Consider the following 23,575-nt stretch of genomic DNA (forward strand, 5'->3'; position numbering starts at 1 on the left):
GGACGGCACCCTGAACCACGTCTGAAAACGTGTAATGCTTGACGCGGCAGTGAAATGGTAAACGATCTCTGTCCCCTGCTAATTACCTCGAAAGTGGTTGGTCTTGTTTTTAGCTAATAATTCTGATTCTGCTGCACTGTAAAACTTGACTCCCTGTAATACAAGTTCAGCGAATGGCCTGAATGGGACGCCACTTGTTACATTTTCCTTAATGCTGTTGACTTTGAGTACCTCTGATAATGTGTGTGCACACGTGCCTGCCTGATTCTCTGGAACGTCAGTAAAGCTTCGGTAAACTATTGACTTTGTATGGTAAATATATTGGGGGTTGAACTTGCATCTTGCATTATAGAGAAACTGAGACATGTTGGTCTTTCAAATTACAAGTGTACAAAGCAGAGGTTGCAATTAAATTTTTTTCTTTTTCCATACCAGTCTATTTTGCTAAATGGTTCTTTCATTTTTCTAACTCTCCTCTTCCCCCAAAGTATGTATGTATTCCACAGTTTTATTTTACTGTATCCAAGAGCGACACTTTCTCCTGAGATCTAAAATTTGTTTGGAGACAAAAACACAGTGAAGTGTTTGGGGATACCTATGCAGAAGGTTTGGGGCACAAATGCCAAGGCCTGCTGGGGCAATAAACAAGGGCAAAGTCTCAAAAGGGCAATAGCTCAAATATGTCCACTGGATATTTACATTTGAAAGCCTTTGAATGTTTTTCAAGCAGCATAACAATATTCCACTGTGCTGCTTCTATGATTTGAGCAGTCGAAGAGGAAACGAGCCAGGAAAGAGGGGGAAGGAGGTCGCTTTTGGCTGCTCTTTAGGATCCTTGAGGGGAGCAAGTGGGAGATGGCTGGTGGTGGCCCAGGTGTGCATGTAGAACGGAGCATGTGGCCTTCCAGATTCCACCCGGTATATCCTCGTGCTCTACTGAAGTCGATTTACAAAACATTTCTTCAAAACGGCAGTCTCCGATCTCCAATGAAAGGAAGAAAAAGTGTTATCTAACCTCCCCACCAAAAAAGGTTCCTGTAAGCAAGCAAGGAGCCCCGTGGCGCAGAGTGTTAAGCTGCAGTACTGCAGTCAAAAGCTCTGCTCACGACCTGAGTTCGATCCCGACGGAAGTCGGTTTCAGGTAGCCGGCTCAAGGTCGACTCAGCCTTCCATCCTTCCGAGGTCGGTCAAATGAGTACCCAGCTTGCTGGGGGTAAAGGGAAGATGACTGGGGAAGGCACTGGCAAACCACCCTGCAAACAAAGTCTGCCTAGAAAACGTCGGGATGTGACGTCTCCCCATGGGTCAGGAATGACCCGGTGCTTGCACAGGGGACCTTTACCTTTACTTTTTAAGCAAGCAAGGGGGGCGGGGAGAAAAAACCACGGAAGATTTATCAGCAAAACTGATTGAATAATATTTCCCAGAAATTGGCACTCATTCTGTGGGACAAAAGGCAGGGGAGTAACTAGGAGGGAGAGAAGATGAAATCACATTCCCTTTGGGTTGGTCCTAAATTCAAGTCATGAGAATTTGCATTGAGTGGAGGCACAGCTGTAAGAGGGAGTGTGGATCATCTGTCCTTTCTAGAAGAGCAATGCTTGGTTTGTTAATGGTGAAGTGAGATTGCTAAAACCACTTCTGTTTTGGGTACAGGACGTTCACCATCCTTAAACCTGCTTTACCCAGTATTCAAGAATGCTGTAACTCAAGGTAAACCGTGTGCTACATTTCCTCTGACTGCCTCATTTAAATCTTGCATCTGACCTGATGAAACGTTAAAATGTGCCTTGCATGTTTAAAAAAAACATCTTTGGTGGACTAGGACCTGGAAAAACTTGGGTTCGAATCCCCACTTGCGCCATGAAAGCTTGCTGGGAGACCTTGGGCCAGTCACACACTCTCAGCCCTGACCCTGGCTAGTATCTGGATGGGAGACTGCCAAGGGTCGTGACGTAGAGGCAGGCAGTGGCAAACCACCTCCGAAAGTCTCTTGCCTTGAATACCCTACAGGGTCACTGTAAGTCAGAAGTGGCTTGATGGCAAAAAAACATCCCTTCAGAACCTTTATTGTTTGGAACATTGTCATCCACATTCCAGTTCAGAAAGTTGTGTGTGAAAGTTTCTCCCTTCTGTCCGATTTTAATCCATTCTATTTACTGGCCCTTACGCTTGCTGTTGCCTTGACCGGGTTGGTCCTGGCTGGCCTGATCTCGTCAGATTGCAGAAGTCGGCCCTGGTTAGTATTTGGATGAGGGACCACCAAAGAAGTCCAGGGTTGGTACACTGAGGCAGGCAATGGTAAAACATCCCTGTTTATCTCTTGCCCTGAAAACCCTATCGGGTTGCCATAACTCAGCTGTGACTTGATGGTACTTTCCACCCCCACCACCCCCACCACGCTTGTTATAAGCAGACTATCTTCCTGAGGGAGTGAGAAATAAAATCATGAAATGTGCATAATTTTAGTTCTTAGGTGTTACTGGGGACTCCTTCCTCTTCAATCAGGACAACATCACTCCTAGGAAGACACTGAGCTCCCTATACCGGGCCCATACCTGCAGAGAAGTGTAGTGTAGGCCCATGGTCTGAGGGGTCAACACAGGCGTACGCTGAGAGCATGGGGGCTTCGTGCTGTACCACGTTGTTTGTTAGGGAACAGAGCATGTCCTTCCCTGCAGAAAGTCTCCGGTTCCAGCTCTCCATATCGCCTTTTAAAAGGATCACAGGTAGCCCTGGGGAGGATTTCTGCCTTAACCTTGGATAGAAAGTGAGCTGCCAAGGCAGACAATACTCAACAGTGTGGCACAATGGTCTTAACTTGGTATGAGACAAATGTATAGCCACTTATGCAGGGCTGTTTTCCTCGCGGTCACCCCCTCCGACTACTCCGGTGCTTCGTTTTGTTTATGCATGCCTTTCCCAACCATCAGAGGTCACCTCGCTCTCCCTGCATGTTTTGCCCTGGTTTTCCAGATGCTGTTTTAGCAAAAATCCAGAAAATGCAAAATGCTCGGGGAGAGCGAGGCAACCTCTGACGGTCGGGAAAGGCATGCATAAACAAAACAAAGCACCGGAGAAGCCAACGCGGGTGACTTCAGGGAAACAGCCCCGCAAAAAATAGCACATGTATTCTTCAGGCATCTTCAGATTACGAGCTGAATTGAGGCATCATATTAAAAATCCTCAGTATTCTCCAACAATAGTGTGACATTTATGGATAGCAAAAATATAACAGCCTCAATAATATGTACAAGACTTATTTTAATATTTTTTACTATGTTTGAGTTCTACACTCAACCAGGAGTAGAGTTAAAATCTGCAACTTAAAGGTGACACCAGGTCCTTCATGTACATCTTAATATTTTTTTTCTTAAACCATGCATTGTTTATAATAGCAGACCAGGGAAATGCTCTTCTGTGCCATTTCCATGCCTTGTAAAAAGCGTTGCGTTTTTCAACAGAGCAGAAATTGATACTCGGCTCGCAGTTGTTTCCTTCCCAGTTGTCAGAAGCATTGTTGAGATCATCGAGGGCATTTAGTGCTGCGCTAGGAATGTAATGGCCCAATAAAGTTGACCCAACTCGGTTAATTCTTCCGCTAAGTATTATACAAGACTGTTTTTCTATTACCACAATTGCAGAGGAGTGAGGGGGAGACGGCATATAATTGGCTAAGGAAAAGCTGAAGGTTATTTCCAATGTGTATATATAAACGTCAGCCTTAGTTTCACAGTTTGTTGAACTATGTACAGGTCCTTCCAGTCCAGTTACTGGTTACATACAGGTGACCTGGGTGACTTCCTGCTCAAACTGTCCCTCGTCCAATTCCCTGAGCAGGCCGTCGCTGCTGCCGAATCCCGGAAAGTTTCCCTGTTGTGCACCTCCTTCCTTGGCCCAACACGGTGTAGGAGGGGACAAGTGGAACTCATCTGTCGGCTGGGTCTTTTGTGCAGGGTGGGGAATCGCTGGCTCCACTCCAGCGCTTCTGCTTGAGACTTTGCCTTTTTCTTCTCGGAGCTGCTTGGCAGGTTTCTTCTGAAATGCAAAGGGAGCTTTTATTATGGAGTTGGAAAATTAGGAAGGGCTCTCGGGCTGTGGAGAACGAAATGCCTGAATATCTGCAATGCGATCTGAAGAAGTGAGCTGTGACTCACAAAGGCTCATCCCCTGCCAGACATTTTGTTAGCCTTTAAGGGGAGGGGCCGCGGCTCAGTGGTAGAGCATATGCTTGACATGCAGAAGGTCCCAGGTTTAATCCCCGGCATCTCCACGTAAAGGGACCAGGCAAGTAGGTGATGTGAAAGACCTCTGCCTGAGACCCTGGAGAGCCATGAAGAGGGGTCATGGCCTAGTGGTAGAGCATCTGCTTGGCATGCAGAAGGTCCCAGGTTTAATCCCCGGCATCTCCAGTTAAAGGGAATAGGCAAGTAGGTGATGTGAAAAGACCCCTGCCTGAGACCCTGGAGAGCCGCTGCCAGTCTGAATAGACAATACTGACTTGGATGGACCAAGGGTCTGATTCAGTAGAAGGCAGCTTCATGTGTTCATGCATGTGTTCAAGGTGCTACTGGACTCTTGCTCTTTTCTACTGCTACAGACTAACGCTGCTACTCATCGTGATCTAGCGTGCAATATGATGGTGTGTCTTCAACAGCAGTATTGTCGTTTATTGTTCACAGTTAAGCCTTGAGGCCAGTCTGGCAGGCAATTATAGCCGATGAGGCAGCCACCCTCCCCCCAGTCCCGATCTGGGCTGGCGAGGCATGGCCCGGCCCAACCAAGTGACATTTATGTCATATCTGGCCCTCGTAAAAGGTGACTAAAGAAAATGGGAATTTTCTCAACAAATTCAAGGTCATTTAAATATAAATAAAAACAGTATAGGATGTTTGTTGGTGGTGTCTGGTTTTTAAAAAGCATACATTGGTAGGTTTGTTGCTGGATTTCCATTTTCAGGGTAAGTTTATTTGAGGATGTTTTATCCAGCAAGTTGAATACATAAGAAACTTCCTTCTACCGAGTCAGACCAAGGTCCTTCTGTATTATGAAAAGCCTAGATGAAAACTGTGTTTCCATTAATTGGGCAGTTTTGGCTACCAGCTGGAATGAAAAGCCCTATGAAGTGTTCTCTTTCATAAAAACTGGCACAAGGAAGAATAGCGGCCCTTTGGGGGCCGAGCCAGGCTCCTCGCTTATGGGGAGCAACTAATTGCAATGAAAGTTTCGGTCGTTTTTTTTGTATAGATTTCAGTCTCACGGTTGTCGTTGTAAATACTTCACCCCAACTATCTAACGCTGAATGTTTCTGAAACCGGTCCACACCTCCGCAAGAGAGAGAACAATAAATGTTGTTACAGCGAGGTCTCGGGATGAACTTTTCAAACTTTTCTTTCATGTGGACCTCCATCTCAAGTAAGGCAATGCCCCCTGACTGCACGCTTCACACTTCAGTCACACAGGTCGTTTTATGCATGGGGATTTTACCTGAGGCCCGTTGCTTGCTGGACCCACACTTTCCTGTTGGGAATCTCTGCACCAGCAGCCTCCAAGCTCAAATCAGGAAGTATTTGAATCCCTGCCCCTTGAAATGCTGCTTTGTAATTGGCTTACTTTGTAGAGCTTACTTTGAGAGAAAATCCCGGCCAAACTCAATTGCCACATAAAAAAGCATATTGGTGCAAGCTAAAATCACGCACCATCTCTGGAAGCATCCCTTGAAATCCATAGATTCTCCAGTTTACTGTATGTTATGCCTACATATATGTCACACCGGCATCTTATGCACTACCAAACCAAAGGGACCATCCTACCCAGGGGGCAGTGGTTGCTGGCCCCTGGCAGGGACCTGGCCTTGTGGAGGGGCTGTGGCTCAGTGATAAGAGCATCTGCTTGATATGCAGAAGGTTCCAGGTTCAACCCCCGGCATCTCCAGTTAAACGAACCTGCAAGTAGGTGATGGGAAGGACCCCAGTCTGATACCCTGGAGAGCTGCTGCCAGTCTGAGTAGACCATAACGACTTTGATGGACCAAGGCTCTGATTCAGTATAAGGTGGCTTCATGTGTTCATGTGTGTTCAAGCTCCCCTTCTCTTGTCTGGGGAGGGGCCATGGCTCAGTGGTAGATCCTCTGCTTGGCATGCAGAAGGTCCCAGGTTCAATCCCCAGCATCCCCAGTTAAAAGAACCAGGTAAGTAGGTGATGGGAAAGACCTCTGCCTGAGACCCCAGAGAGCCGCTGTCGGTCTGAGTAGACAATACTGATTTTGATGGACCAAGGGTCTGATTCAGTATAAGGCAGCTTCATGTGATCATGCTGAACCCTGAACCTGGGCTTGCCAGCAGGTTCCATACATAGCCGGGGTGCTGAATGTTACTGGGGTGGGTCCCGTTGGTAACCCGGGCTGCTCCATTGGAAAGGAAAGGATGCTGGAATGTGTGAAAGGAAATTTGTCAAAGGCAAACCAGAAGAGAGATACAGGTGCCCAGGACTGTCTCCTTCCTAAAATAGCTGGAGTTGTTGTTTTGCACGTTTCCTTTAAAACGCTCTCTTATTCAAAGACCTCCCCAAAGTCAACTTCCCTTCATTTTTCCAGGAGTCAACATTTCCTCTTATTCTTCCAACTTTTCTTTCTCTAACTCATACTTGATTTCCTAGAGTTGAAGTCTTATTTTTTTAAGCACCCACAAGATGAGAAGAAAAAAAATATGTGAATGTCGGCTTCCAGAACCCATCTGTGATTCTCTTTTGCCTGTGTTACGAAGAGGGGAGGCAACAGGGTTTCAGCAGTGTGTGTGTGTGTGTGTGTGTGTGTGTGTGTGTGTGGGATAAACAGTGGACAGACTGGGAGAGAATGTGTGTAACTGTAAAGCAGGAAGGAGTTTCCAAACCTCTGTGCTGGTGCAAAGAAAAATCCCAACAAAAAAGCCGTGTAATACCTTTTAGAAAGACCACCTAAAATCACTAACAACACAGACAGCACAAGCGTTCGTCTCCTCCAGAGCTCTTCATCAGGTTCCATGACTTACAACTGAGCTCCAGACTACAGAAATCACGTCCACTTAAGAGAATGGCAGCTTGGGAGGGCAGATGTTATGGCATCGCATCCCTGCTGAGCTCTCTACCCTCCTCAGTCACTATCCCCAAATCCCCAGGAATTTCCTAAGCTACTGTTGGCAACCTCACCAGTAGCTAAATGGTATGGGACCTGGATTTCGAGACTTCTCAAACTCGCTTTCTGCTATACGTACGCCCGTCTTTTTAGGGTGTGTATGTATGTGTCGGGACCTTCTTCACTTGTGACCAAGTCATGGATCCAAGTGGTGAGTGCATAAATGGGGTGGGAGGGTTGTACCTCAGTTGTGACATCAGCACAGTAAAATTTATTGACAGGAGGCCAGTATTACAGGGGATGAAAATGATGACGGTCCTAATTTGTACCGGGTCCCGCTTAGAGGTATTGCAGCTGCGGAGGCCAAGAATGCCATCTGAGCATGCCACATGATACGCATGGTTGAGAGTGGTGGACTCTGATCTGGAGAACCAGGTTCCCCTCTCCTCCACATGAGCGGCAGACTCTAAAAGCCAGTGTGGTGTAGTGGTTAAGAGCGGTGGTTTGGAGCGGTGGACTCTGATCTGGAGAATCGGGTTTGATTCCCCACTCCTCCACAAGCGGCGGAGGCTAATCTGGTGAACCGGGTTGGTTTCCCCACTCCTACACACAAAGCCAGCTAGGTGATCTTGGGCAAGTTCCAGTTCTGTTAAGAGCTCTCTCAGCCCCACCTACCTCACAGGGTGTCTGTTTTGGGTAAGGGGAAGGGAAGGTAATTGTAAGCCGGTTTGAGTCTCCCTTAAGTGGCAGAGAAAGTCGGCATATAAAAACCAACTCTTCTTCTTCTCCGGACTCTCTCAGTTCCACCTACCTCACAAGGCATCTATTGTGGGGAGGGGAACGGAAGGAGTTTGTAAGTCGGATTGAGACTCCTTAAAGGTAGAGAAAGTCGGCATATAAAAACCAACTCTTCTTCTTAAAACACGGAAAGGAGCGCCAGCTACCCGAGTGTGGAGGGATGACTTGGAAAGGGCAAATGTTAATAAGACAGGACTTGACCCACAATGGCTCCCTGGTCAGAGGGTTACTGTAGGCCGAGGCCCTGACAGTTGCCACCACCCTCCGCTCCAGCAGCTGTGTCCTGGTCCACGCCGCTTCCACGCAAAACCTGCCTCCTCGGGAAGCGACCCAGCTGGACGGAGGAGTCATCTGCGGTCAGCAACTGCACAAGCTATTCTGAGCCCTTTATTTTTAATGTCCCCACCCCCGTGAGGAAACGGATAATGGTCTGTCGCACAGCTCATCCTCAGACTTACGCAACTCCACACAATATGTCCCTTATTGTGGAGGGAGGGAGGGAAAGAGAGAAAGACAGAAAAAAAACACCCCGGGTGCCGCTGGTCATAATGAAGTTCTTTCTTTTGCCCTTGGAGTTCTGGGCAGCGTTTGTACGGCTGCCCTGGATGGGAAGAGCGCGCCAAAGGTCTTCAAGCGGTTTGCCCAACGTTCAACCACATCTGAAGTGGGGCAGGGGAATAGCTGGAATTTTTGTCCAGTCTGCCCAGTCCATTAGCCTCTGGGTGAAACAGGAAGCCCTCAGAACACCGTTGGAGGGCAGAGAGAAGTAGAACACAGGGCTCTGGGCCAGTTATTACAACGTTTGCTTTTCACGCCCTTGTTTTGGAAGCGGAGTCTGGCTGTCTACCCAGTTCCAATTGCAACGGTTAAGAGCCAGCAGGTTAACTGACAGCCGTGTTTCCTCGTCTGTCTTCTGCTCTCTGCGTGGTCTGGGCTGCACTTTGCTTATGGGGGTCTGGTTGGTGTTCAGATGGGATACCTCTGAGGACCCAGACACATGGCACCTTGAGCTAGTGTGGTGTAGTGGTTAAGAGCGGTGGTTTGGAGCGGTGGGCTCTGATCTGGAGAACCAGGTTTGATTCCCCCACTCTTCCACACGAGCAGCATATAAAAACCAACTCTTCTTCTTGAATTCCATAACCAAGGAAAACCTGGATTTGAAAGCAACGAATAATCCAGTTCTTACCTCGGGTGTCTGGACAGCTGAATTCCACATGACAGGTCTCTGAAGGAAAACCACTTGCTTAGTGGCCAGGTTGCCCTCACTGCAAAATGAAAGAAGCTGAGATTTAGAATCTTTATGGTTTTTAAAAAATATATATCTTTACTGTACCTTTCTACCACATTCACTGAAATGAATGGTGATCCATATCCTTATCGTATCCAAGTTAGCTTAGTGTAATGCTACAAGAGTCACTGGAAAAGACAATCAGGCTGGCAAAAGTGGAAGACAGTAGGAAAAGGGGAAGACCCAAAAAGAGATTGATTGACTCTATAAAGGAAGCCACAGCCCTCAATTTGCAAGACCTGAGCAAGGCTGTTAAGGATAGGACATTTTGGAGGACACTGATTCATAGGGACGCCAGGAGTCAGAAGCGACTGGACGGCACTTAACACACACACACACACACACACACAATGCACTCTACATAGTGCTGCCTTTGAAAACAGTTTGGAAACTTCAGTTGGTCCAAGATGCGATGGTCAGCCTTCTGCCCGGGGTTGGTTACAGGGACCGTATCACCCCTGTGCTGAAACATCTGCACTGCTAACTCATCTGTTTCTAGCAGGGTATGAGCTATCTGAGGAAGTATCTGAAGTTTCCAAAGTATCTGAAGAAGTGAGCCGTGACTCACAAAAGCTCATCCCCTGCCAGGAAGTTTGTTAGTCTTTAAGGTGCTACCAGACTCTTGCTCTTTTCTACTGCTGCAGACAAACACAGCTACCTATCGTGATCTACCCTCTGTTTCCAGGAGCAATTTAAAGTGCTGCTTCTTACCTTTAAGGCCCTCAGTGGCTTGGGGGCCAGGGGGGCATGAAGGGCTGCCTCTCCTCCCACGCGATCCAGACCAACAGCTAAGCCCTGCTCTCTGTGCCCCCGCCTTCAAAAGTGAGGTGGGTGGCAATTAGAACCAGGGCCTTTTACGTGGTGGCACCTCACCTTTGGAACACCCTCCTCCTCCAGGCTCTCCTGGTGCCCTTTCTTTTAGGCCAAAACATCTCATTTTACCCTGTCTGTTAGATGGCCCTCTGTCAGCAAGGCTGATTCTATGACCTTAGGAAGATCTTGAGAGGAAGGGCATCTTGGCCATCTTCTGGGCATGGAGTAAGGGTAACTGGGAGTGTGGGGGGGGGGAGGTAGTTGTGAATTTCCTGCATTGTGCAGGGGGTTGGACTAGATGATCCCGGGGGTCCCTTCCAACTCTATGATTCTACCCAGATTTTAATTAGGGGGTTATATTACCAGATTTTTGAATGGTCTGCCTATGGATAATTTTTATGCTCCTTATGTCGAATAGCTTGTTTTTTAATGGCTATCTCCGTTGGAAAATTGTGTTAGCCTTTAAAGTGCTACTGGAAATTTTTTACAAGTCAGGCGATCCAATCACAGATGTTTACGTAGTTTGGCCTTGAGAAAGTAGCTTTATAGACCACAATCCAATGCACATGTAGGCATCTTTAAATCTTACTGAGTTTGATGGAGATTCAGCAGGCCGGACTTTGTATAGGAACTGTGGCCAATATGGTTTTGCTTTCGACATTTGGGAAACATATTGGGATTTCCGCTTCAGCACAATGCTGCTCTGTATGTAACATGAGGCCAAGTAAAGAATGCCCTGGCTTGTGACTATCAAGAGACTCATTTATACGAGGACTTTCTAATTCTGTTTCTCTTTTGCTGAATTTGGAAGAACATCCATGGACGTGTTTGTGCGCATAATTGCTTTTAGAAGAAGCAGGAGCAGCACGAATGAAACAAAATTCCTTGGAAAGAGCAATATGTATACTTTTTTCTACCTGGCCTTTCCACTCCAGAAGGACCCATGAGGCAGACTACATGAAAGAATGGAAAACAACTGTCCGTACAATCAAAGCCATTCCATTCAAACGTGTTTAAAAACCATCTATACTTTTCTTCCCTCTCTTACTGGGATTTCTTTTCTTTAAAACAAATGTGACATCTTAAACTACATTTCAGTATTCCCTTTCATTGCCATTATCCCCCGTGAGGTTCTTCCCCTCCCCAAACTCACCCCTCCTCAGGCTCCAAACCCCAAATCTCCGGAATCTGGATTTGGCAACCCGGGGTTGCCAATGGGCCTTAGGGGAAAAAACCCTGCCCCCCTTTACTAGAGATTCCCTTGGATGTTATTTCCCAGGTAATGTTATTTCCCTCCACGCCATGAAATGTTTCCACTGCCCATTTCCGCGTTTTAAGCCTCTATTGAAGGGACAGGCCTTTCCCCTCCAGACCAGTTTGCAATCCTATTCATGCCTAGAGACCAAAGCAGACTCCTAAATCCAGTTGATTCCATTGGGGTGTGTGTGTAGAGGCTCAAAGGAGAGAGGGAGATTGGTTACACCTACCCCTTCCTGGTGGGAAAAGGTGTGGATCCTAGGAATTCCTCTGGGAACAAGCTCTCGTTTGTGACCTGGATCACATGCAGATTATAGAAAATGCAAATTGAGCTGTTTAACTATGGGCAAACAATCTCAAAAGGAAAAAGGGGAGTGGGGACTGGGGAGTGCTGGTCCCACTGTCAGCAAACTTAAAATGGGCCATGTCGGGCCTTATTGAAATGCCAGGCACGGTGACGTTCAGGGGCTTCATTCATGACTGAATTGAGCGATGGTGGGATTTCCATGGAATTTCAATGAGGGAGGGACGGCAAAGGAACGGAAAGAAGCTGTTTTAAAGGCTTAATCTCATTCTTATGATTCCCCCCCCCCCCCCCGCGTTTTAGTCTTTTGCCCAAGACTGTCTGTGGACGGGCCGAGCAAGGAGAAGAGATAAACTCACTGCAATTGTTGCTTGTCTTTGGAATGTGTTTTTTTTTGTGGGAGGGGGTGTCCATATTTGTGTCTTTTGCTATTTGGAGAGCTAGTTGTCAGAGTCTGTATCAATTTTCTGCTTGTCAGACTGGCTGTCCTGCTGTTTTCACAGACTGCAATAAGCAGGGAAAGGATACGGAGGTCCCTGAAAAGCCAATTCAACCAGAGCTGTGGTCACTGGGAGAGAAAAGCTTAATATGTTTGTGAGAGGAAGGAGTACATATCCACTGGGGGCAATCTTAGTGGCTTCATAAATGGTGATGGTGAGATCCATCAGAGACCCCGTCACCAGTGAACACTAAAGGAAAAGGGCTGGGAAAGAGACCTCAATGGAATCATGTCAATGGATCAGAAAGTGAGAAGACTGGTTTTAAATCTCTCACTTATATCACGAAGTCCTAGGGCCAAACAACATTTGACACGGGGAATCCATGGTAGGGTTACTTGCTGATTTGGGTTTTCATATTCATGCAGTTACAGGACCTCCAAATTTGATCACGGCATGGGCCCTAAGGGAATGGGGTATTTCACCCTTTCCTAGGGTTGCCAGGTCCCTCTTCGGCACCGGCGGGATGTTTTGGGGGCGGAGATTGAGGAGGGTGGGGTTTGGGGAGGGGAGGGGCTTCAATGGCCTAGAGTCCAATTGCCAAAGCAGCCACTTTCTCCAGGTGAACTGATCTCTATCGGCAGATCAGTTGTAACAGCAGGAGATCTCCACCTACTACCTGGAGGTTAGCAACTCTACCCTTTCCCCTGTCTAAATAGCTCCTCTGAGGGCCAAACTACATGTGTCTGATCCATGGATGGTAACGCCATTTTTGAGATGAATTCAGCCATTTAAAAATGCCACAACGTTTGGAGTGTCACCAGGCAATCCTCCCCTCCCACCACGCACCGTTGAAAGCCCTAAAACAGCATGGCTGGTTTGGTACATGAAAAGATGCGGGGAGGGGAGAGGAAGATCCCCTGGTCCAACCATGCTGTGGGCCCTTGCAGATGAATTAATCTCTAAAATGGTGTTGGCATCCATGGGTCCAACCTCTGGGCGCTGCAACATCTAGTTTGTCCCTAAGTGCCGGTAAACCTTGGTGGGGTGGTAAGAGGGAAGACTAATACGAACATTTTCCTCCATGGGCCTAACTGTGGCTCTGGGGAGCAATTTACATCAGAAAAGTTGGGAGAAAGGGGTTAAGAAGAAGAATAAGAATTGGTTTTTATATGCCAGCTTTCTCTACCACTTAAGGAAGATTCAAACCGGCTTACAATCACCTTCCCTTCCCCTCCCCACAACAGACACCCTGCGAGGTAGGTAGGGCTGAGAGAGTTCGGAGAGAACTGTGACTGGCCCAAGGTCACCCAGCTGGCTTCATGTGGAAGAGTGGGGAAACTTATCTAGTTCTCCAAGTTAGCCTCCGCTGCTCACTTGGAGGAGTGGGGAATCAAACCCGGTTCTCCAGATTAGAGTCCACCGCTCCAAACCACCGCTCTTCACCACTACCCCACACTGGCAAGGGTGTCAAACTCATTTATTACAAGGACCGGATATAACATAAATGGGAGATCTAGTGAGGAGGCCCCTGTGAAACGCAAACTTTGGCCTCTCCTGTGAAGTGATGGGAAATTCACATCCCTGCAAAGAAAAGCAATTTCTTCCATGAGAGAGAGACTCAGGACTGCACAGGAGCCTCTTTGTTGGCAGAGGAAAAGGAAAACTGCAGGGGGGGGGGGAGGGCAGGAAAGGCCCAACTGTGCTTTAGAGTTTATTGTTACAGGTTTTACTTTCTTGACTCTGGTCATAAGGCAATTTAACGTATATGGGTAGGGTTGCCAACCTCCAGGTACTAGCTGGAGATCTCCTGCTATTACAACTGATCTCCAGCTGGTAGAGATCAGTTCCCCTGGAGAAAATGGCCGCTTTGGCCATTGGACTTTATGGCACTGAAGTCCCTCCCCAAACCCCGCCCTCCTAGTGTGAGACAGCTAGTACTGTGAGACAGGCACAATTTTCCCACTATTTCCCGGTTATAAAAGTAGGGTTGCCATCTCTGGGTTGGGAAATACCTGGAGATTTTGGGGGTGGAGTCTGAGGAGGGCGGGGTTTGGAGAGGGGAGGGACTTCAGTGCCATAGAGTCCAATTGCCAAAGCGGCCATTTTCTCCAGGGGAACTGACCTCTGTCGCCTGGAGATCAGTTGTAATAGCGGGAGATCTCCAGCCACCACCTGGAGGTTGGGAACCTTATATACAAGGATATGCTGAAGTGGAAGGTGTGTGTGTTTCTGAGACCCAAGCCTGTGTGAAACTGCTCTTCCTGCCTTCCTTCCTTTACAAAATTAAAGATCTTCAGGATAAATGGAAACTCTACTATATATATATTCTTCTCAAAACTTGGGATGAGAGGGAAGATGAGATCTGAGAGATGCGTGATCTGAGAGATAAAATTTCTAGCTTAAGTAAGATTGTTTTGTCAAATGTTAAGATATTATAAATAAGAAAAACTAAATAAGAGGCAGTTCATGATTATACAGTAGACATAAACCAATAATACCTACGCGTTGTAATAGTTTATTATGAAATTAACAGTCAGTAATTTGGGTTTAATAGTGCTAAAGTTGGTAATTATCAAGTATTTGGCTTTAAACATGTGAGGTAGTATGGATAGTAGTAATCTCACTGTACTTCATTTTATTTGACTGTTTTTCTATATTCTGTATTTTATATTCTTTTTGTATTAATGTTTTTGTATTTGGTGTGCTTTTTGTATTGATTATTATATTTGAAAAATTAAAAAAAGAATTTTTTAAAAAATTGTTCACATCACAGGTCCTCATTAGCACATGATAAATTGTACCGCTTAATGACTCAGAAAGGCTGTTTCCTGCAACAGCTGACTGCTGATGAAATGAACTTCCTTTTATTTTCTCTTTCGACCTTATAGTGTCCCACTTCCTGTTTGCAGGAGCCCAAGACAGGAGTCGCAAACCTCCGTGAAAAAATCCCCGCAGTCTCGTCTTTGCCTTGCAGTGGTTGTGGTTAAGATCTACAGAGATGCTGATCAAGGGCAATTTGGAATAATTTCCCCCCTGCAGGGCTTTCCCTTCTTGCTCCTTTCAGATCTCGACAGACAATGAGTGATTCTCTGTAGTCTAGGAACTGGCCTAAAGGTTTCAACTGTCCAGAAAAAAAACCCTTGGTTGGGGCATGAGTAATACTATGAGCAAACAATGAGACCTCTTCAGTAACTGCCTATGACAATCACATTTGTACTTTTGGGGATTTCTCACTTTTTATAACAGTACCGCAATGTGATTGGGGGCACTTTCACACACGCCGAATAAAAAAGAAGAAGAAGAAGGTTGGTTTTTATAGGCGGACTTTCCCTACCACTTAAGGGAGAATCAAACCAGCTTATAATCACCTTCCCTTTCCCTCCCCACAACAGATACCCTGTGAGGTAGGTGGGGCTGAGAGACCTCTAAGAGAGCTGTGACTAGCCCAACTGGCTTCATGTGGAAGAGTAGGGAAACAAATCCAATTCACCAGATTAGCCTCTGCCACTCATGTGGAGGAGTGGGGAATCAAACCCGGTTCTCCAGATCAGAGTCCACTGCTCCAAACCACTGCTCTTAACCACTACACCACATTGGCTCCCCAAAGGTAAGAACTACAATTGTGAGTGCTCTCTTAAAACCGAGGGTGCTTTCACACATCCTGAATAATGCACTTTCAATGCACCTTAACAACTGCAAGTGGATCTTGCCGCTTTACACAGTAAAATCCAGCTGCAAAGTGGATTGAAAGTGGATTGAAAGTGCATTATTCGGCATGTGTGAAAGCACCCTCAGTTTTAAGAGAGCACTCACAATTGTAGTTCTTACCTTTGGGAAACAAACATTGTAAACCCCCCCCACACACACACACACAAAACAACAGCACTAATTTATCAAGACTGTCTGAACCACTGATGCTGCTTTTTCATTCAAAGAGAACTGATTCAGGAACTGGGTCAATTCCCTTGGGGAAAAAAAGACTGCTTGCTTGGTTCAGTTCCTGAATTGCTGCACCACCTCCAAATGGCACTGACTGCCCCCCCCCCAAACAACAAGCCCTGTTTTAGTGGGCAGTCTTCTAAATTTATGCTCTTGCTTGAACATATCATAGAAAAACTCCTTAATCGTTCTTGCTGCTGATTAGATACCAATCACGTGTGTTTCAACACATTTCAACGCGCTATTAGTCAGTTACAAACCCAGCTGTCAGAGGAATCAAGCAATAGAGATGCTTAATCATAGAACCATAGAGAAGGGACCACTAGGGTCATCTAGTCCAACTCCCTGCACAATGCAGGAATTTTACAACTACCTCCCCCACACCCCCTCAGTGACCCCTACTCCATGCCCAGAAGATGGCCAAGATGCCCTCCCTCTCATGAACTGCCTCTTATGAACTGCCTAAGGTCATGGAATCAGCATTGCTGACAGATGGCCATCTAGTCTCTGCTTAAAAACCTCCAAGGAAGGAGCACTTACCACCTCCTGAGGAAGCCTGTTCCACTGAGGAACTGCTCAAACTGTTAGAAATTTCTTCCTAATGTCTAGACGGAAACTCTTTTGATTTAATTTCAACCCGTTGGTTCTGGTCCAACCTCCTGGGTCAACAGAAAACAAGAAAACAACTCGGCACCATCCTCAATATGACAGCCCTTCAAGTCCTTGAAGATGGTTATCATATCCCCTCTCAGTCCTCTCTTCAGGCTAAACATACCCAGCTCCTTCAACCTTTCCTCATTGGACTTGGTCTCCAGACCCCTCACCATCTTTGTTGCCCTCCTCTGCATGCTTCTCATAAAAGAGATTATTCTGCAAGAAGGTTTTAAGAAGAATGTCTTTCCCCCCTCAAAGCATGTTCCGAGTGAAGGGGCAGAGGAATGGTGCCTTTGGGCATAGAGTGAAAGTTTCCGGAAAGGTTGCTTTTCAGGTTTTCAGAAGCTGCACACAGAATTTAAAGTTTGCACCAGCAAGATGAACTTCTTCTGAATAGGTGTAAACCTTCTGGTTCTGATCCTGTTGAAACCAGTGGGGTCTGGCTGATCTTGGATCGCAATAAATGAGTTGAATTGAAATCAGTGGGACCTAAGGTAGGACATTTAATGTGATCCGCTGATTTCAACAGTGTGGAGGTGCAACTGAGGTCTTTCATGCAGGGACAGATAAAAGGAAGTGTTTCTTCAAACAATGCATAGTAAAATTGTGGAACTCCCTGCCCCCGGATGAGGTGATGGCTGCCAACTTGGAAGGCTTTAAGAGGGGAGTGGACATGTTCATGGAGGAGAAGTAAAAATGGATTCTAGTCATGATGCATACCTATTCTCTCCAATATCAAAGGAGCATGCCCATTATATTAGGTGTCATGGAACCCAGGCTGGATAATGCTGCTGTGGTTGTCTTGTTTGTGGGCACCTGGTTGGCCACTGTGTGAACAGACCACTGGACTTGATGGGCCTTGGTCTGATCCAGCATAGCCTTTCTTAGGTTCTTATCTCTGTCACCTAGAGATCAGCTGTAATAGTGGGAGATCTCCAGCCGCCACCTGGAGATTGGCAACCTTAGCCACAGCACTTACTACAGGGCCCTTCTGCGTTATAGCCAAAATAAACAGCGGCAGGAGAGGGGACATATCCCTTTGACATTTCAAACTCACTGCAGGCTGTTTTCACACTGGATGTTAATTGTTTTCCCAGCATGATAGATCTGGGCTGTAAACTACCGTACTCTGCAAATAGAACCTAAATGAAACAAGTTTTTTTTTTTTTTACTATAACTGTATTTTACACAGACCTTGCTTTTGGCAAGCAAGATTTCTGCATATTATTACAGAAGGAAGCAAGCCCGTCTGTAGCCACTTGAGTAAGAAGGTACAAGTTCACTGATCAGTTAAGAAGACAAGGATTTTGCTTTAAAGGAGCAGGAAAGGTATATCAAACGAAAATAATGGTTGTTGCACCACTTGAGGCAACAATTAACATTCCAGCTGTTTGCTGCAGCACTTTAAATGAAACCCATCATGCGCTCCACATGAGCAAAAGAGCCAGGCCAACATTTTATTCGACAAGGACATTCATCGCAATTTGCCAAGGACAGAAATGACTCCTCAAGTAACTATGTTCGGTGTCTAAAGCGTCGCACCTTCTATTCACTAAAGACCCAGATTCAGCAAAAAACTTCAGACCAGGTGAAACTTGAAAGCAGAAAATTGATGAATGGGGTAATACTATCCGTAATGCTGCAAATGTGCCTTGCCAACTTCAAACTTCAGGCCTGGATTTCATAGAATCATAAAGTTGGAAGGGACCACCAGGGTCATCTAGTCCAACCCCCTGCACAATGCAGGAAATTCACAACTAACCCCCTCACACCCCCAGTGACCCTTACTCCATGCCCAGAAGATGGCCAACAAAAAACCCTTCTAGGATCCCTGGGCCAATCTGGCCTAGAGGAAAATTGCTTCCTGACTTCAAAGTGTTGATCGGCGCTGCCCTGGGCATGTAAAGGGCCACGAGAGCCAAACACTGATGCAGCCCTTCCTGCCCTTCCTCTCACAATCTGCCTAAGTTCCCAGAATCAGCATTGCTGACAGATGGCCATCTCACCTGGATTTAATTAAGGACAAGGGGATAAGAATAATAAGGGGACAAAATTCTGGGGGACCCGGTCATGTTGGGGGCCCATGAAGCTTGGCAAAAGTCATGGGATTTACTTTGGTATGTTGTTTGGGTTGGGTATAGGCGGTGGTGGTGGGATTGGGGGAATCTTTGTCTGGGAGCCTGTGGTGACTCTCAGCTGCCATGTTTGTCCCTTAAAGCGAATCAGGGTGCAAGTCAGTGCTGACGCAAGACGTTGCATTTGCTTAACTTTAACATAGCGCACTGCTGTGCTCTCCTCTGGAACCACACATTATTTCAACTCACCTGTCCAGTCGGATGATTGGTGTAGGCAGTACACATGTTAAAAGCCAGCCAAACTCAGCCAACGTGTGCAGCAAAGGACCATAATCTGTTTTGATCTCACTGCCCTGTATTCAGAAACAAAGATACGGGATATTTCTTGAGAGTTTGAACCTGCATTTCCTGATGCAAAATAGATCTCTTTTAAGTATTTGAAAGGCTTTCAGTTAGGTCGTTTATGCATGTAGTTCAACCCAGGTGAAATTCCCATGCATAAGGCAAAGCGCGGGACACGCAAGCTTGGTTTCTCTCATAGCCAATTACAAAGCAGTATTTCAAGAGGTGGGGATTTAAATACTTCCTGGGTCGTTTATGCATGTAGTTCAAACCAGGTGAAATTCCCATGCATAAGGCAAAGCGCGGGACACGCAAGCGTGGTTTCTCTCATAGCCAATTACAAAGCAGTATTTCAAGAGGTGGGGATTTAAATACTTCCTGATTTGAGCTTGGAGACTGCTGGTACATAGACTCCCAACAGGAAAGTGTGGGTCCAGTGAGCAACGAACCTCACGTAAAACTCCCATAGGAGGAGGGCAGGGAGCTGTTCCTGTTGGCAGTGGAGGATAGGATTCACAATAATGGGTTTAAATTATGGGTGGAAAGGTTCTGGCTGGATATTAGGAATTTTTTTTGTTACAGTAAGTGTTCAACAGTTGAGTCAGCTGCCTGGGGAGGTGGTGAGCTCCCCCTCACTGGCAGTCTTCAAGCAGAGGGTGGATGAACATTTGTCAGGGATACTCTAGGCTGATCCTGCATTAAGCAGGGGGTTGGACTAGATAGCCTGTATGGCACCTTCCAACTCTATGATTCTATGATCTACTATAACTAATCTTGGACTTGCACACTATTTCTCATGCCCCGACAATGTAGCCAAGACATGAGGAGATCTATGACTCAATCGCCTGTGGTTTCCTAGGAGTTCAAATGAGGCAGAATAGTGTGTGTGTGTGAGGGGGGGATTGGGTTGAGGAAGGAGGGCTTTTAACCCCTTCTTCTGCAGACTTTTCCTGATCTGCACTGCACATGAGAGAACAAACGGCATGTCTATAACAAGTTATCATTACTGGTTTTGAAGGCTTTACTGGACTGAACCAAACAAGAAAATTCTCAGTCTATGTGAAGCAATAAAATGTTATTTTCTTAATGTGGGATATTGGATCAAGCACAACATTGTTCACATGCAGGACAACTGTTCACCCAGTCGAAGGTTCCTCTCAACCTGCTATCATAGCTATGTTTGCTGTAGAAAAAGCGTGCATTTTAAAAGCAAACAGCACACAGCCCCTTCAATGGTGGGAGTGAATGTAGTGGAAATTCAGGTAATATCTGCCTGCATACTTGACTCCCCCCCAACACCTCATGTTAACACGTAGTTTATTTGGATTGGAGTTCTCTTTTATTATTCATGAATTTCCAATTCTGAATAAAAGCCAGTGACTGAAAGCCCACGCTACTTATAAAACTGATTAACTTTGGTGATTTGAAAAATATGTTTATTATTTATTTATCTTTGGTCTTATATCCCGCCCTTCTCCCAGCTGGAGCCGGTCCCAGGGCGGCTTACAACAACAACAAAACCACATAAAACACAGCAGCGTCTAAATTATCTACTGTAAGTTAAAAGCAACAGTCTATACATTTAAAAACCAGATGGCACTCATTACGATACCCAGGGGCTGTGGCTCAGTGGTGAAGCATCCGCTTGGCATGCAGAAAGTCCCAGTTCAATCCCCAGCATCTCCAGTTAAAGGGATTAGGCAAGGAGGTGATGTGAAAGACCCCTAACTGAGACCCTGTAGAGCTGCTGCCGGTCTGAATAGACAATACTGACTTTGATGGACCAGGGGTCTGATTCAGTATAAGGCAGCTTCATGTGTTCATGTGTGTTCAGAGAGGCCAGGGCCCAGCCTCTGTGTACTTATAAAGTATCCTAATTGAAAATGTTCAAATGAAAAGTTTTTAAAGAGTAGAAGACGCTGTGGTCAGAAAAGCACACATCCCTAACAAGGGGAAAATGTACTCCAAGAGCCCAACTAACTTTGCGAGGCCGTTATGGTCGAGAAACTTAAGAAGCTCAGCTTCTTTGATAGCTCATTCTGTCATTTTAAGGAAATGTTCATTTTTTTCCCACCAGAAGCTGCTACCGCGCGTCCCAGCAGCAACAGAGGTGCCTTTTGCCAAAAACGACACTGGACTCCTGTAGTGCACAAGCATAAAATAAACCCAAACCCTATGTGATGTCTTTTGTTGGCTAAGACACTTTCTGCATGGAACCGTTTAACATGCGGAGGGCAGGAAACAGAAACTGCAATACACATTTCTTACAAACTCCTACCAAACATTCGATTCAGTGCACAGCACCAAAGGTGGCATCTATACCATCAATGGCCATTAACGCATGGCTGTTTTGTCCGGGGAAACTCCTGGGCATGCAGCGAATTGACCATGTCAACACACATGGCCGTCTCTGGCCTGGACGTTCGACCCATCCCATCCCGGAGCTTCCCTGAGTTTTTAAATCGCTCTGACATTGTGACTTTAACCCAAGCCCCGCTACAAATTTGACAACCTGCTGGAGCGTACAGTTTCCGGGTCGACTCCCTGCCGCCTCCACCTGCCTCCTCGCCACTGGCTTCCCCTCACCTCCGGTGTGCGGGCATGCTAGAGGAGCGCGGAGCCGTAATGCTACCTCCACCCGCCTCCACCCAGGAGGTGGAGATAGGGTTTCCAGGTCCCTTTTCGCCACCGGCGGGAGTTTTTTTGGGCGGACCCTGAGGAGGAAGGGGTTTGGGGAGGGGAGAGATTTCAATGCCTCAGAGTCCAATTGCCAAAGCAGCCATTTTCTTCAGGTGAACTGATCTCTATTGGCTGGAGGTCAGTTGTAATAGCAGGAAGTCTCCAGGTAGTACCCGGACATTGGCAACCCTAGTGGTAAAGTTACTGCTGACTGTGGGGGGACTCTTGAGAACAATATGCCAGGCAGAATATGGAACTGCAGCAAGGAGGGGGAATCAGACGAAAATCCCCTGCCTCTCTCTTGAATGAGTTAAGCAACATGAACTGAGCAAAAGATTGGGCATAAGTGAAGGGGACGATTTCAGCCAATCCTCTCTTTTGCTGCAGTTCCCCCCCACCACCACCAGGGCCACTTGGCATATTGTTAGGGTTGCCAACCTCCAGGTATTAGCAGGAGATCTCCTGGAATTACAGGAGATCTCCTGATCTCCAGCTGACAGAGATCCGTTCCCCTGGAGAAAATGGCCGCTTTGGCCATTGGACTCTATGGCATTGAAGTCCCTCCCCTCCCCAAACTCTGCCCTTCTCAGGCTCCACCCCCAAAATCTCCAGGTATTTCCCAACCCGGAGCTGGTAACCCTACACATTGTCCTTGAGGGTCTCCCAACCTGCAGAAGCATCTTTACATGCAGAGTGTGTGGGGTGTGGTGGGGGCTGCCGGAGGGGAAGAGGGTAAACAGAAAGATTTCCCCCCGCAAGCTCTGCAGGAGCTCAGATGCAATTCGTTCAAATGACACATATCTTGTAGATTCGCTTACACTCATTCATTTAAACTGGTTTTAAGGAATATAAATCGGAATTTGGGAAGAGAGAAATCCTCATACCAATCTGTGAGATTCGGCTACGTTGATTTAAACCCCCCCCACACACACACACACCATAAACAGGAAGTTACCTCAATGACAGTCCACTGTTCTACAACTATTGCATCATTTCCTTTCCTGTTCGAACCTGGGACTCCCGAACCACCTTCTTCATATATAAACAAGCCTTCTAATGATTTGGACAGGTGATCAACTGGGTACAGTGGAATAAAAATAAAATTAAACACTAAGCATATAATGTTTGTAAAATTATTCATTCCTGAGTTTCAATTTTAAGATCTCCCCCATACGTTCAGTCCCCCATAGCGTTGCCAGGTCCCTCTTTGCCACCGTTGGGAGGTTTTTGGGGTCGAGCCAGAGGAGGGCGGGGTTTGGGGAGAGACTTCAATGCCATAGAATCCAATGGCCAAAGTGTCCATTTTCTCCAGGGGAACTGATCTCTATTGGGTGGAGATCAGTTGTAATAGCAGGAGGTCTCCAGCTAGTACCTGGAGGTTGGCAACCCTAGCCCCCCACCTTATGACCGTCCTACAGTGATTATCCAAGAATTAGATGTTTCTAAAAACTAGAAACTTACTGCTGTTCTTCATCCTCGGTTTTAGGGAAAGACGCACAAGCTATAAAAATAGAAGTCACCGCATGTCGTTTAGCTGCAGGGGGAGCGTGGTTTCCTTGAGGCTCCGTGGTTGAAATGACAGCTGTACGTGCCAGCAAAAAGCCAAATGCTTGCTGGGACTTCGGTCCTACCGTTCTTGCCCTACTTCAGGCAGACTGCCCACTTTCTATTTTTCAAAAGGGCCTCATGAACGTTAAGTAGGGTTGCCAGCCTCCAGGTACTAGCTGGAGATCTCCTGCTATTACAACTGATCTCCAGCTGATAGAGATCAGTTCACCTGGAGAAAATGGTCGCTTTGGCCATTGGACTATATGGCATTGAAGTCCCTCCCCTCCCGGACTTCCGCTAGGGACGCTGATCTGAGCACCACGTCTC

General features: G+C 46.6%; 1 protein-coding gene across 1 annotated transcript in view; it reads right to left on the reverse strand.

The window, feature by feature from the left end:
* Positions 1-3,748: 3,748 nt before the first annotated feature.
* The window catches only part of RFTN2 (raftlin family member 2), a 33,968-nt gene continuing 14,141 nt past the window's right edge, over positions 3,749-23,575 (reverse strand). The window contains exons 6-9 of the mRNA XM_056861580.1: positions 22,656-22,777; positions 18,929-19,032; positions 9,096-9,174; positions 3,749-4,038 (exon numbers count right to left, since the gene is read on the reverse strand). Coding sequence (XP_056717558.1) covers positions 3,778-4,038; positions 9,096-9,174; positions 18,929-19,032; positions 22,656-22,777 — 566 coding nt within the window. The 3' untranslated portion in view covers positions 3,749-3,777. The remainder of the gene's footprint in view (positions 4,039-9,095; positions 9,175-18,928; positions 19,033-22,655; positions 22,778-23,575) is intronic.

Source organism: Euleptes europaea, chromosome 15, assembly GCF_029931775.1.
Source record: "Euleptes europaea isolate rEulEur1 chromosome 15, rEulEur1.hap1, whole genome shotgun sequence".
Taxonomy (NCBI): Eukaryota; Metazoa; Chordata; class Lepidosauria; order Squamata; family Sphaerodactylidae; genus Euleptes; species Euleptes europaea.